The following is a 13,917-nucleotide window of genomic DNA, read 5'->3' as shown; positions in this document are numbered from 1 at the left end:
AAGTGATTACTTAAGTTGTTAAATGTGAATTGTTTTCAGCTGAACTGGAGATTAGAATTGAAGATGTTAATGATAACAATCCAAAGTTTAGGCAACCTTTCTACAAGTTTTCTGTGGCCGAAAACAGCAAAAACGGCGTTATCATCGGCGGTGTAATTGCCGATGATGCTGATAAAAACAAAAGTGTTACTTACACTTTGGAGGGACGAGATGATCTTGTAAAGTTACTTTATTTGAACAAAAACTCGGGTGATTTAGTGGTGGCAAATAGGATAGATCATGAGGTCTACGAATGGCTCAATTTGACGATCAAGGCAACCGATGCCGATGACCCGCCAAGATCTACGAGGGTCGAGTTGTTTGTGCAGATTCTGGATGAGAACGATAACAGTCCCGTATTCTTACCTGAGCCTAGGATGCTTAAGGTACCTGAGGACACAGCTGTTGGGCAAAAGATAGCCATAGTTGAAGCGAAGGATCAAGATTCAGGTGAATTCAGTAAAATCACGTATCTGTTAGATCGGATTTCTTCTCAAGGGAAATTCAGCTTGGAGCCTGAAACGGGTATTCTGAGGGTTGCGGAGGAGCTGGACAGGGAAACAAAACATTCTTATTTATTGGTGGTAGAGGCTTGGGATAATTATCAATACGGTTACAACAATGGGGAGAGCAGGAATGCCTTCAAACACATCAACGTTTCAATATTGGACGTTAACGATAACAAACCGCAATTGGATCTGCCGAAAGCTTGCGTCACGATCACAGAGTTCCACGATCCGGACATTATCGTTGGTAAATTTAAAGCGAGCGATGCGGACGATCCGGAAACGCCGAACGCTCAGATCGTTTCCAATTTCATCGCCGGAAACGATTTCGACCTGTTCTACTTGCGGCAGAACGACAGCGGATGGCTGGAAGTCGGTATTAATCGACCTTTGAAGGGTCGTCATGGAAATTACACTTTAACAATAAGAGCCCAAGACATGGGAACGCCGAGTCATTCCACGCAAGGTGATCTCAACATTTGCGTGACGGATTTAAACGATCACGCTCCAATGTTCTTAAGACCGCCTCATAATTCAACACTTAAAATACCTGAAGTGAGTAATCATTTTAGTACAACTTAGCAAAATGTAAACATTTCTTTTTGTTCTTGTAGAACGCAACCATAGGAAGCGCTTTGGTTCAAGTAATTGCAAGAGACGAAGACGTCGGTCCTAACGGCGCTGTTAGGTACAGATTGAAACCGGATTCTGCGGAGCATTACAAAACGTTCTACCTATCTCCAGTTTCTGGTATTTTGGAACTCCATTTACCACTAAACAGATCAAAGCAGAAAATTTATGATGTATGTTAATTATACTTTTTATTATTTATACTTAAATAAACTTTAATTAATTGTATCAATTTACAGATAAGAATAGAAGCTTATGATCTGGGTGTTCCATCGCTGAGTTCCGAAGTAGATCTAACGGTTTATGTAAGCAGCATCAACGATTATCAACCTCAATTTTTAATTGACGAATTCATTGCTAATTTCACCGGTGAGTTATTATTGTAAATTGAATATATTTCTTATAATTAATTATATTTATTTTATTGATAGAAAACTCTCTTCCTGGTCACGAAATTCTAAGGTTACCGGACACTGTAGACCGTGATTTCTACGAGTACGAAGGTCCGGTGCAGATTTGTTTCTTCATTGTTGGAGGAAACGAGAATGGATTGTTTAGATTGAATTCCGAAACGCACGAGTTATCTGTAAGCGCGCCTCTTGATAGGGAAGAACAGGACACACATTTACTGCTGATCAAAGCAACAGAGGATTGCACTAGGGCACCCAACAATCAGAGCTTCTTTGATTCATCAGATGACAGCTTACTTAAAGTCATTGTTAAAGTAACTGATATCAACGATAATCCACCTAAGTTCACGCATAGAGTCTTCACAGGTGGAGTCAGCACCGCCACCAGTTTTGGAACTAAATTTATGCACGTTAAAGTAAGTAATAATTTCAAGATTTAATAAAATTTAACATTTTCGATTGTTTAAATTAACGTTGTTTTAATTAATTTTGTGAATATTCCATAGGCAATTGATCCAGATCATGGACCAAACTCAGAAATCACCTACCATTTAATTGGAAAAGTAAAGATGACTTTAACCGAAGGTTTGGAGAATTTGCAGCGCGCACCTTTCATAGTCGAAAAAGAAACTGGATCGATCCAGTTAAACTTTGATCCTCAGCAAGGGATGAAAGGATACTTTGATTTCATGGTGATGGCGAATGATACAGGAGGTCTTCAGGATGTAGCCAGAGTTTTCATTTATCTCCTCAGAGAAGATCAACGCGTGCGATTCATCTTGAGGCAACAACCTGTCGAACTGAGAACCAATATAGAGAAATTTAGAGAGTAATTATTTGAAGAAAAAACTTTTAAATTATTTATTAATTCGTTATATTTTTTTTGTAGAATGTTGGGGAATGTAACTGGAGCAATAGTGAACGTGGATGAGTTTAAGGTTCACGCCAATCACGATGGAACAGTTGATAAAACGAGAACCGATTTGTACCTGCATTTAGTAAATAGGAGAGACAATTCTATATTGGAAGTGGCGGAAGTTTTAAAGCTTGTCGACCAAAACACGGAGAAGTTGGATAACGTGTTTAAGGAATTCAACGTTTTGGATACTCAGCCAGGCGGCGTTACTGCTCTGAGTTCGATCCAGAAAGCCGGTACCACATTCTGGTTAACCGCTTCTTCTTTATTCCTTCTGCTCTTGCTTTTACTGTGCTTGGCACTTTGCATAAACCAAAGACACACTTATCAGAGGAAACTGAAAGCTGCAACAACAACCGCTTATGGTGATTACTTCAAATATCTTTGAAACTATTATTAATATTTCTTGATTTCCAGGTGGATTAGAATCGGATATAGATGGTCGCGGATTAAGTGGTTTAAGCGGAAGAGTCCCGAACACCAACAAACACAGCATGGAGGGAAGCAACCCGATGTGGCTCAAGGCCTACGAGAATGAATGGTACAAAAACACTGATGAACTTAGGTAATTTAATTTACCATTCACCTATAAATGTTTCTCAACGTAAATTTATCATTTTTAGCCAAGGATCTGACAGAGATTCTCTCGATGAGAATGTTCTGAGTTCGGCGGACGATGGAAACTGTCCAATTGAATCAAACAGAATTCAGAACGTCTACCAAACTCTTCCACCGATCCTCCCGCCCAGAAAGATGGAAACCACCGAGTTATGATTAGCGGCGTGCCACTGGGTGGACGGAATTTTGGAAGAGGAAGAGGACAGCTCGTCGGATGCTGCTTGATCTCGTCATATCGAAATCTTCGACATTCACCTGGTGGCTGCACACCTGTAAATAAATCCATGTAGTATTTAAGTAAATTAAGATTACGTTTTAAATCAAGCAACGATTATTTATTTCATGTTTTTTTTATTAATATTATTATATATTATTTAATTTTGTATTCATGTAAATCCTCGCAAATACATGTTTTTTTTTTATAATAATAAACATCTAGAGAGAAAGCCAAAAATAGAAGAAATGTTTTGAAAATGGTTGCGATGTAATTTCGTGTTTTGTATATATTTATAACATTTTTTTTTAAATAAAATATAAAAAAATAACAAAAATTTACTTAGAATTTATTTTACAAAATATTCTTTTTTATAACACGTATGTAGATATATTGTTGCATATATAAAGCTATCATAAAACCCATTTGGACTTACGGCATTCAATTATGGTCTACATTTAACACTACTATTGATGTGATCCAGAGGTTCCAATCAAAGACGCTGAGAACGGTCACCGGGCTACCGTGGTATATCACAAACGACGATATTCATTCTTTCACCGACACCAAACTAGTGAAGGAAAAGATAAGTAAACTCACCGTTAATTATCAACACCGGTTGGATATTCACCCAAACCCACTTGCTGTGGAGATGACACACAAAGAATCCTCGCCGAAGATTGAAGCGTTTCAAGCCCCAAGACCTATCAAATAATTTTTAGAATAAGTAGTTCGTGCGTGCATGTCTTGATTGTGCGTGTGCCTTTAAAATGATTATATTAAGGTTGGTTACTAGACCAATCCCTTGATTTTTTTTTATATTTTTGTTTTGTTTTAATTGTCACCAGTCCAGTTCATTGTCTCATGTGAGATAGATGACCGGAAAATAAAGAGAAAAAAAATGTGTTTATAATTAGTATACAATGGAAAGCAGTCGCACTTTTGACATCTTTTGCGTATAATGTAGTGGTAAACCCAGTGTTACATTGTTAAACATTAAGTAACAATAGACTTAAATCGCAAAACGACTAATATTATGAATAATACCGTTTGATTAGTGCATATTTCAATATATTTATTTTTAACCTCAAGATTTGCATCATACTTCTCTCATTTACGACATTGAAGACTTTCAATAAGCGCTCAGGCGTCAGTCTTACTTTGCACCTTATTTTACTCAGTATTTTACACCTATCTTTACTCTTTACTGTACTTCTTACTTTTCTTCTAACATTACTCCTTACTTTACTCCTCGCTCTTTGCTTTTTTTTTATCTCTATAGTATTATTTGCTTTACTATTAAACAGAAATTCGTCATTTACGAATGAAATAGTCATTAAGATATATCATTAAATAATTAGTTTGTTGGTTGTCAACATTTATATAAAATGTAAATTTATTTTCTCTTCCCATATTTGTCTCACTAACTTGAATGTATTGAACATTTACTAAATATACAAAACACAATTGGTTGCCTACGTTAATAGTCCATCAAAATACAGGTAATCGTCTTTATACGCCGGGGTTCCGTTTCTGCAAAAGCCGTCGCAAATCGAATCGGCGTAAAATGAACTCATATTTAAATTAAGGTAACTATAGGGTTTAGTTGTATATAAGTGTAAAATCAGCAATTAATAAGCGTTATTTCACAGCGGCGTAATTGTGAATCGGCGTAAATCCAACCAGCGCAAAAAAATCATAATTTTTAATTACATATATGTTTTCTTTGTATCTCAATACGTTTTTAAGTATTTTCCACAATAGAACTTAATTAATTACACTCATTATCTTTTATTAGACAAAAATATGAAAATCTCTAAGTATAATTGGAAAACAATATAATATTACAAGTATTTGAGCATTGAATTAATCACCTTAGACTAGGAAAGGATAACTGGGTCTATAATTGGAATGTTATTAATTGGTGTATTCTGCGCATCTGAATATTTGCTACAAAATCTATAATTCAGGTCAAATCTGTTTATTGATTCTAGTATAAATAGATAATCATCAATAGTTTAATAGTGATAACTGTCTGTATCAATTTTATTACAGTATTCAATTTAACTGGGACAATAAAATAGACAAAAACAAAAGAAATGTACAATATGTTGTCACAAATTATATATGTGTATAACGAATAGATTTTTTGAGAACTAAAACCAAACATTACAGAATTAATATCACGAACGTCCCGAAAGATCTTGCTGATTTCTGTAAGTCATCGATTATTAGTATACATATATAAAACAAACACATATTTTATTATTATTTTGATGTATTTATTTTAAACAAATATTGTGTGTATTACATAAACGTTGATTAAATTAACATTCCATTATCGTTGTGACTAATGTGATTATTTCGTATATAAATACATGATAATTTGATAATACTTGTATTAAAAATAGCTCAGTTGCAAAACGTTATGCAGTCGGTATTAGCATAAACATATTAGCATCTGGAAACGCTTAATATTCATATCATTCCACGTTGATACTAAATCAAGTAATTAAAATTGATTTTTTATTTGCTAATTAAGTTACATTCCAATTACGCAATGATTAAATACACTTTGTAGATAATTTAATTATTATAACATATCTTCAGATAAAACAAAAACAAAACTAATATGATTAATATAATAATAATAATGTTTATCACAACAACAATAAAATTACATAAATAATTACAAACAAAAGGAAAGGACAAAACAAAAAAAATCGCTTCAAATTATTCTGTTAATACATTTAAGAAATGAACAATAATGTTAATATCTATTAGATTTATATTAAACACAAAAAAAACTAGAAACTACAATATTTTATACTTATTCGCGACCCAATATTGGCGCACGTTAAATTTTTCATGAGTCGCAGAATGACAGCTGTCACCTTATGTCAAATTGTATGTAATAAACAAATATTACCAAGGGTGATATTCAGCAGTTACGCATGATTGTACCTGCTGTTAAAATTTTGAAATACCCACTTCTGTTGTTAAAAGAAACCACACAAAATAAAAATCAATAACCAGTAGCGCATCATGACTATGTGAGGCCCTAGGCGCAACCTGATTTGGAGGCCCCATATTGACCCTACAAAGAAAATCATAACATTTTTTTTCGGCGATTTGGAGGCCCCTTAATTTAAGATGAAACAGGCGCGTCAATATCTCTAAAAATGGTTGAAGGTGTCTGCCCTCGGTGGTAATCTCAAGCCCGACAACCGTCAATTAAATTTGAAATGCCGACTGTATCGAAATCCCGACTACCATAATCCCGACTATATCGAAAATGTCTACAATAACATTTTTAAATTATTTCGGAGCGTAGTGACTTTTAAATTGTTATACCCTTGTCTGCACGACTTGAATCATCTAAAAGAAAAATTGAATCTGAGGAAGATGATGATGATGATGTGCCACTCACCTCAAGGAAGGTGAAGAAAGATAAAAGTAAAAAGCAAAAAAAATATAATCCAGATGATGAAGAAGAAGAGAAAAGTTATAAGGTCAAGAAGGAAAAGAAGGTAAAAAGAGAAGTCAAACAGGAAACGACTTCCACTAAGAAGAAGAAAAAGGAAGAAGAACATGTTTGGAAATGGTGGGAAGAGGAGAAGAAAGATGATGGAACAAAGTGAACACAGAGGTTCTATGTTTGCACCACCATATGCAAAAATTACCATCGAATATAAAATTCTTCTAGGATGGTAAAGAAATGCGTTTGAGTGAGGAGGCTGAAGAAGTTGCTAGATTTTATGCTCGAATGTTGGATCATGACAACAAAAGATATTTTCAACAAAAACTTCTATGTAGATTGGAGAAAATGTATGACAGAAAAGGAGTAATCTAAAATTGTAGATTTATCAAATGCAAGCATACTTTTTGGAATTGTCTGATAAAAATAGAAATCGCACAAAAGAAGAAAAGCTTGCCCTTAAGGAGAAAAACAAAGAAATCGTTAAGGAATATGGATTTTGTAAAATTGATGGTCATAAAGAGAAAAGAGAAATAGGCAATTTCAGGATTGAACCTCCTGGATTATTCAGAAGTCGTGGAGAACATCCGAAAATGGGCAAATTAAAGAAACGTGTCAAACCAGAGCACGTTTTAATTAACTGCAGTCAAGACTCTGAAATTCCAAAACCACCAGCAGGTCACAGATGGGAAGATGTAAGACATGATCCAACAGTAACCTGGTTAGCATCGTGGACTGAGAATGTTCAAGGACAGGTCAAATATGTTATGTTAAATGCTAGTTCTAAATTGAAAGGAGAGAATGATTGGCAGAAATATGAAACTGCAAGAAAGCTTCATAGGTGCATAGATAAGATTCGAACCACTTATAAAGACGAATGGAAGTCAAAGGAAATGAGAATTAGGCAGAAAGCTGTCGCTTTGTATTTCATTGATAAACTCGCTCTTAGGGCAGGTAATGAAAAAGACGAAGATCAAGCCGATACAGTTGGTTGTTGCTCATTGCGAGTTGAGCATATTCAACTTCACAGAGAGAAAGAAAAAGATAAGGACGGCAAAAAAGAATTAATATGAGCTAAAAGTTGTTGATAAAAAGAATTATTAATCTAATATAGAATTGTATATCTAATTGTATTTGAGACTATTTCATAATGTTAAGGTATGAATAATTCAACAAAATCAAATAAATTAATAATAATTTATTGTTATTAATAATAAAAGTGTAGCACGAGGTGACTACGTTCCGAAATAATTTAAAAATGTTATTATAAAAATTTTCGATATATTCGGGATTTTAATACAGTCGGGATTTTGATAGAGTCGGGATTATGTTTGTCGGGATTATGGTTGTCGAGATTCTGATATAGTCGGGATTATTGTTGTCGTTATTTTGATATAGTCGGGATTTCGAACGTCGGGATTTCGATACAGTCGGGATTTCGAAAGTCGTCTGCCCTAATTAGGCAAATTTTGACGTTACTGTCTGCCATCTGTATGAAAGAATTTGAATTAAGACTTGTGTCATGTGTCATTCTAAAAGTACTTCTTCTTTCAAGATTTTGTTGATAACAAAGATATAAAAAAGAAAATTATTCTTAGCAGAATAATAATAAGTACTTTAATAACAATTAATTTAATAGGAAAATCTTTAACAAACACGTTGTGTAGCGCTGTAATAAGGTTGAGAAACGCTGGCGAAGAGGACATTTATAATACAGAATAAACATATGAAAAACAAATACGAATCATGATTTATAATTCAATACATTTGATTATCTAAGACGTTTGTTTGAAGCATGACTCAAGAAATTACAAATCCTAGTGAACTTACTAAAATAGTTCATTTGTTTTTTTTACCATTAAGTTTCTTATAATATATAAAATCCTTGCAATGGTCATAGAAATTGAATATTATCTCAATTGTGATTTCTTTTTTCTAATATAAACAACATTTATAACATTGTATGCAAAAATAGCGCACATAGAAACAGAATATTTTATAACCTTACTAATGGTAATAATTGAATTAATTTGAATGTTATAACAGGCGAAGTGTTAAAGCACGCGTCCGCCGGCTGCTGATTGTATGTCTGGTTGCCAACTGGACGAGTTCATTAAAAAAAACATTTATGTTTACATTTTTTCTAAATATAAACAATACGGAACGCTTTGGAGGTCAAATATTTTTAAACGTTGATGTACCGAAAAGAAAACAGTACATACACACACTAGAGAATACATTAGTAATGCGGAAAAAAAAATTAATTCTACAATTTATCATTAGATACAAAGAATCTATTTCGGATAGAAGCAAATCCGTCTATTCATACATCAAATGATGGAAAAAACTTAAGATCTATTTATAAAAATTACTCATTAGAAACTAATTGGCGATTATGCATTTATTAAAATTTAATTTGTATGCTTGTATTATTTTCTTTTTTTGTTATTATTAAATATTTCAATTGCATTGAGTACATGACTCATGGATTATAAATATAATGTGATATAGGTCAAACTTGATCATATGAATATTTTCTCAGTATTTCTTAAGATTTTCAGATTATATAAAGCAAGTATAGGACATTTTGTTAATAAACAGAAGATTTTGGATAAATCTGTGAAATTTTCTTTGCGTTTAATTTCTGAGATCGTAATAAGAAATGTATTCTCTACGATTCTTAGATTAACCTTGTTTTGTCCGAAAAACTATGCAAATGCAAATATATATATATTTTTATACAAAATATTTTATGAAATAAAAAATTATTAATAACTGTCGGTTTATTAACTTGAAAACATGTGTATTATAGTTAGATTTTTAAAATAAAGTATAACATTAGGTATTTTTATTAAAACAATATTCTTCAGACGATAAAATGCATTTGGCTAGAAACACCACAAATTTAGATAATTCAGACTATTTGTGGAACATAAATTATTATGTAAAAGGTCATAATAAACACTTCAATTCTAAGTAGATTTCTTTAGGTAAAAAAGTTCCGTCTTATGGTCCTAATAATAGGTTAATTTTAAATCGAGGATTCATTGATAACTTTGAGTATTGCATATGAAGAACAGATGGTTTTGGATTAGAAAAGTCAAAGTTTGAGAAGTCGCGACGAAGGAATTTGGAAGCCTGGGTGGATCCGGTGAAATTCGTCGAAGGTAAAACTGATTGTGGTAATGTCACTTTGTAACATTCTCGGCATAAAATCATGAAAAACGAGTGAGCCAAATGACGTAACGACTCGGTATAGAAGTGCGATGCAGTCATCGCAGTTTTCGGCCTCGCATCAAAGTGTTGTGGGACTTTCGATCGCGACGCGCACGCAAAATCCAATCAATTTTCGTATTTACAAACCAACCGTGTGTATTTATCAAATCCATTAGGATCCAGTTCTTCGCGTCTCGCCGAGCAGCGTTCTTCATCTCCAGTAATTTAGTTTGCCCCTCATTCCAATCGCGTATATCAAAGTGATTATTCAGTTTATTTGAAAGTTGAACGTGAATTATAAACGAATTATTGCAGGATGTCCGAAGCGAAGGCCGATACCGTGCAAGGATTGGGATTTAAGGATAAGGAGAAAGCTTTGGACACTATTAAGAATCTGGAGGGTAGAGATCCTGATTACCAGAAGCTCGCCATAAAAGGACTTATTGGCAGGGCAAAGCGTGTCCTCACACGTAAGTTATAAATAACCATAATGTATTACAAATTCGTAAGTGCTGCGAAACTCCTACGCGCATCATCACAATTAAATTCCATCTGGCGGGTTGGTTGCATACATTATTATTGGTTACAGTCACGAAGGACAAGGAGAAGCTGCAGAACATCAACGATGCCATGGCCACATTCGACGGGTGGCTCAAGGAGTTCGAGAACTCCAACAAAGCTAAAGAGAATAAACCCTACTTACCTTTAGACACCATGAAGCTGCTGCTACCGTTAAAAGAACAGTACAAACTGGAAGAGGATACGAAGCGTGATGCTTTCATGGAAGCGTATAAAAGTGTTAAAGGGGAGTACAAGAACTTGCGCACAGTCCAAAGCGGAGACGATGAACCGTCCTGGGATATTGTCAGGAACGCAGCGCTCAAGAAGATCATGAAGAAGATCGACGATGAAAATCCGAACTTGTGGGACGACGATTTACCAACGAAAGAGCACATGGAAGTTATCTTGTGGTCTTACAGCCCGGACGCATTGAGAATTAAGAAGAGTTTGAGCAAAATCGAGGATAAACTTGGCAAAGATCATATGGAGGATGACAAGGACGATGAAGATGAGGACGAGGACGAAGAGGATGAAAAGGAAACGGACAAGGAGGAAGACAAGAACGGCAACAACGTGGAAGAGAAGAAGGCAGTGAAAAGGAAATCGGAAGGTTCCTCATCAGATTCCGATCAAGAGAGTCCAAAGAAGAAGAGTAAACAGTAATTCGTCTGTAAATGTTTCTTGTTTGTTAACAAAATTTTTGCATTTATTTGAAAAAAAAAAAGAAGAAAACAAAAACATTGATTAGAATATACATCAATTTATTATTATATTATTAAATATTAAATCTTTTTTTTGTTTGTTTGTTTTTCTCGTTTTTACACTTTAAATACAAACATATTTGGAATTATAAATACTTTCTTTTTGCGTTTTCTAATTGTTCTACACTCGATCGAAAACATACATGTGTTTATTTTAATTTAATTATTATTAATTATTTTTTTTGTTTTAAAGAAATAAACTTAAATGGTAGAATAATCACAGATTTGTTTTTAAAATTGAAGAAACGGAAAACGAGTGCGCGCTCGAAGTATTACGGGTATCTTGTGTGCTTGGTGGGGTCCTGAAGGTAATGCAGATTGTGGTACGGATGTCCGATACCGCAGTTGTAGAGGTTGAGCATGTCTGTGTAGGTGGCTATGTGATGGGGTTCGCTCTTGGAGGCCGTTTCCGACCGGTTACGGGATTCGCTCGTGTGCTGAGCCGATCCGTAGGCCATGTTGAAGAGGGCTTCCGGATCGCACACGAATTTGTACACGTATCTCTCTCCGGCCACCTTCTGCATGATGCCTTTCTCGTAGTAATACCGAAGAGATCTGCTCAGCTTGTCATAGTTCATTGCTGGTCTGTTCTTCTGAGCGCCCCAGCGTCTAGCAACCTGCAAACACCAACACTTAAATACCAATAGAAGATATAATAATCACTGGAATCCTCCAGTTAGACTTAATAACTGATAAGTGCCAATGTCTATTAAAGCATCGTTTCTCAACCTATTTGCTATACTACTCAGCATAAGTGCTAAGTGCATTCATTAATTTGACATTTCACGACCCAATAAAACACGACCTCAAAAAGCCAAAGGTTGAGAAGCGCTGCATGAAAGAAAATACACAAATATGTACTTAGAGACAAGACACAAATACTATTTGAATTTATGTCCTAATTTCTCAAAAATCTTAGCTAATTTTTCAACAATATGAAGTTACCATTAAGTAAGACTTACATTAATATTGTAAATAGCAAAATAACTAAAAAAAATACCTCTTCTGGTTCGATTAATTTGAATTCCATTCCTCTTCCAGTCCAGGCGATGCAACCAGCCGATGCGTCAGGCGTGTCCAGAAGGGCTACCAAGAATTGCCAAAGCTGCAGAGATCCCCTTCGGCCTGTCCCTTGTACGCATTGGTTTGTTCTGTTTTCCGTACTTTCCCTTGATCTCTCTTCTTTACTGTTTTCTGATTGACCTATAAATATTTATTTTACTCTATCAAGAAATCAATCCAACACAATCATATCCATTCCATAATAATTTTATAATTGATGGACACATTTTTTTAATATATTTATATATTACTATATTTTATATGATTGTATTTGTTAATTACCAACAGCTGAAGATCTCCAAGGCTTTGGAGGACTTGGTGTTGTTCGGTTCCTATCGTAGCTGTATCTGTTATAATTTGCTGAAATAATATTTAAAAAAAAAACAGATTTTAATATCAAATATGATTTGTAAAAGTTACATTAAATTTAAGACATGACATAAAATTTAGCTTTTGTTTTTAATTAGTTTTTAAAGTATATTCTTAGATTATATAAAAATATTTATCAAAAACTAAAAATATAGATAAAATGCGGGTAAAAAGATTTTGGTCTATAGCACAAATTAGGGTCAATATAAATGTGTAAATAAATAATAGAAAAAATGGTAGAAATACATCCATCATTTGTAAATTCTGTAATTTAGATCGTATTTCAATAGTAAAAGTAAGAAATTGTAGGCAACCAAATAAGCTCTGAAATGTAATTGGAAATACGCAATTTATAATAATATTTATTCTAGAGTTGTTTTCAATCCACTGCCAAAGATGATATTTTGTATGAACGAAAATGTGAAAATGTTTAGTTGAAGATTCTCTGTAAATAGAATAAACCAGGCATTTTTCACTGAGCAATCTACAGCAGTCACGTATTATAGTATCCATGCGTATATTTAAAGTGTAATAAAAATATATATTTATGAATAGAAAAATGATTCATGTGCATCTCTAATTGTAGGTATGATGGAACATGAAGATTCATACATTTGATTCAACGTATTCAATGCTAACTTTACATGAAAATAATTAATGCGTATATCTACTTATAACTAACTAACGTGTCTTTTATTATTTATTTTGTATACAAATGAACTTTAACAGAAAACTGAACAAGTGCAATTTAATGTCATCATAATTAGAGAAAATTTTACCATTTAAGAATTTTTAAAACTAAAAAATAAATGGTAATCAGATGGTACAAGGTCAGTGCTATATAGGGGATGCGACATCACTTCTCAATCAAGATTCAATAAATTTCCACGAGTTACCAAAAATGTGTTTGCATTGTTCTAGTGGTACACATCTTGCCAATTTCGGTAATTTTTCTGTGATTGCTTCCTTTAGTCGTTAGTAGTAATCATATTAATTAATTGATTTTTTCCTTGAATGCAGCACAAATTGGCGATCTTTTTTGATGCAATTCAACTTTTTATTGAGTTTGTGCTGGTTTGAGGTGAATATTGATTCGTTGTATTATATAAATCTCTAACAAAATTATGCGCAATAAGC

General features: G+C 33.8%; 3 protein-coding genes and 1 pseudogene across 3 annotated transcripts in view; 3 read left to right on the top strand and 1 right to left on the bottom strand.

Annotated features, from left to right (window-relative positions):
• LOC108560670 (cadherin-23) overlaps nucleotides 1-3,438 on the top strand; it is a 35,264-nt gene extending 31,826 nt beyond the window's left edge. Inside the window, exons 13-20 of the mRNA XM_017918315.1 lie at nucleotides 40-1,100; nucleotides 1,160-1,348; nucleotides 1,415-1,544; nucleotides 1,607-2,001; nucleotides 2,092-2,414; nucleotides 2,475-2,866; nucleotides 2,919-3,066; nucleotides 3,125-3,438. Of these exons, the coding sequence (XP_017773804.1) occupies nucleotides 40-1,100; nucleotides 1,160-1,348; nucleotides 1,415-1,544; nucleotides 1,607-2,001; nucleotides 2,092-2,414; nucleotides 2,475-2,866; nucleotides 2,919-3,066; nucleotides 3,125-3,275 (2,789 nt within the window). The 3' untranslated portion in view covers nucleotides 3,276-3,438. The remainder of the gene's footprint in view (nucleotides 1-39; nucleotides 1,101-1,159; nucleotides 1,349-1,414; nucleotides 1,545-1,606; nucleotides 2,002-2,091; nucleotides 2,415-2,474; nucleotides 2,867-2,918; nucleotides 3,067-3,124) is intronic.
• A 3,245-nt stretch (nucleotides 3,439-6,683) lies between these two features.
• On the top strand, nucleotides 6,684-7,884 carry LOC108560667 (annotated as a pseudogene).
• A 2,160-nt stretch (nucleotides 7,885-10,044) lies between these two features.
• Nucleotides 10,045-11,271, top strand: LOC108560669 (46 kDa FK506-binding nuclear protein). Its single transcript, XM_017918314.1, has 3 exons — nucleotides 10,045-10,287; nucleotides 10,343-10,497; nucleotides 10,617-11,271. Exons 2-3 carry the CDS (start codon nucleotides 10,344-10,346, stop codon nucleotides 11,249-11,251), a joined length of 789 nt encoding a protein of 262 aa, XP_017773803.1. The 5' UTR covers nucleotides 10,045-10,287; nucleotide 10,343; the 3' UTR covers nucleotides 11,252-11,271.
• Nucleotides 11,272-11,397: 126 nt separating this feature from the next.
• LOC108560666 (ETS translocation variant 1-like) lies at nucleotides 11,398-12,771 on the bottom strand (the record flags this gene model as incomplete). Its single annotated transcript, XM_017918312.1, has 3 exons — nucleotides 11,398-11,966; nucleotides 12,350-12,552; nucleotides 12,694-12,771. Coding segments are annotated over 3 exons (626 nt in total), but the record flags the coding sequence as incomplete, so codon positions are not given.
• Nucleotides 12,772-13,917: the final 1,146 nt, after the last annotated feature.

This window comes from Nicrophorus vespilloides, unplaced genomic scaffold (genome assembly GCF_001412225.1).
Source record: "Nicrophorus vespilloides isolate i.1.1-1 unplaced genomic scaffold, Nicve_v1.0, whole genome shotgun sequence".
NCBI lineage: Eukaryota > Metazoa > Arthropoda > Insecta > Coleoptera > Silphidae > Nicrophorus > Nicrophorus vespilloides.
This window is presented reverse-complemented; position numbering and strand designations above follow the sequence as displayed.

What these genes read in the sequence shown, in the direction of transcription:
- LOC108560669 (XM_017918314.1), top strand. Translation starts at nt 10,344, where the DNA reads ATGTCCGAAGCGAAGGCCGATACCGTGCAAGGATTGGGATTTAAGGAT. An exon ending in GGCAAAGCGTGTCCTCACAC is followed by an intron (nt 10,498 to 10,616) that starts GTAAGTTATAAA and finishes TATTGGTTACAG; the next exon opens with TCACGAAGGACAAGGAGAAG.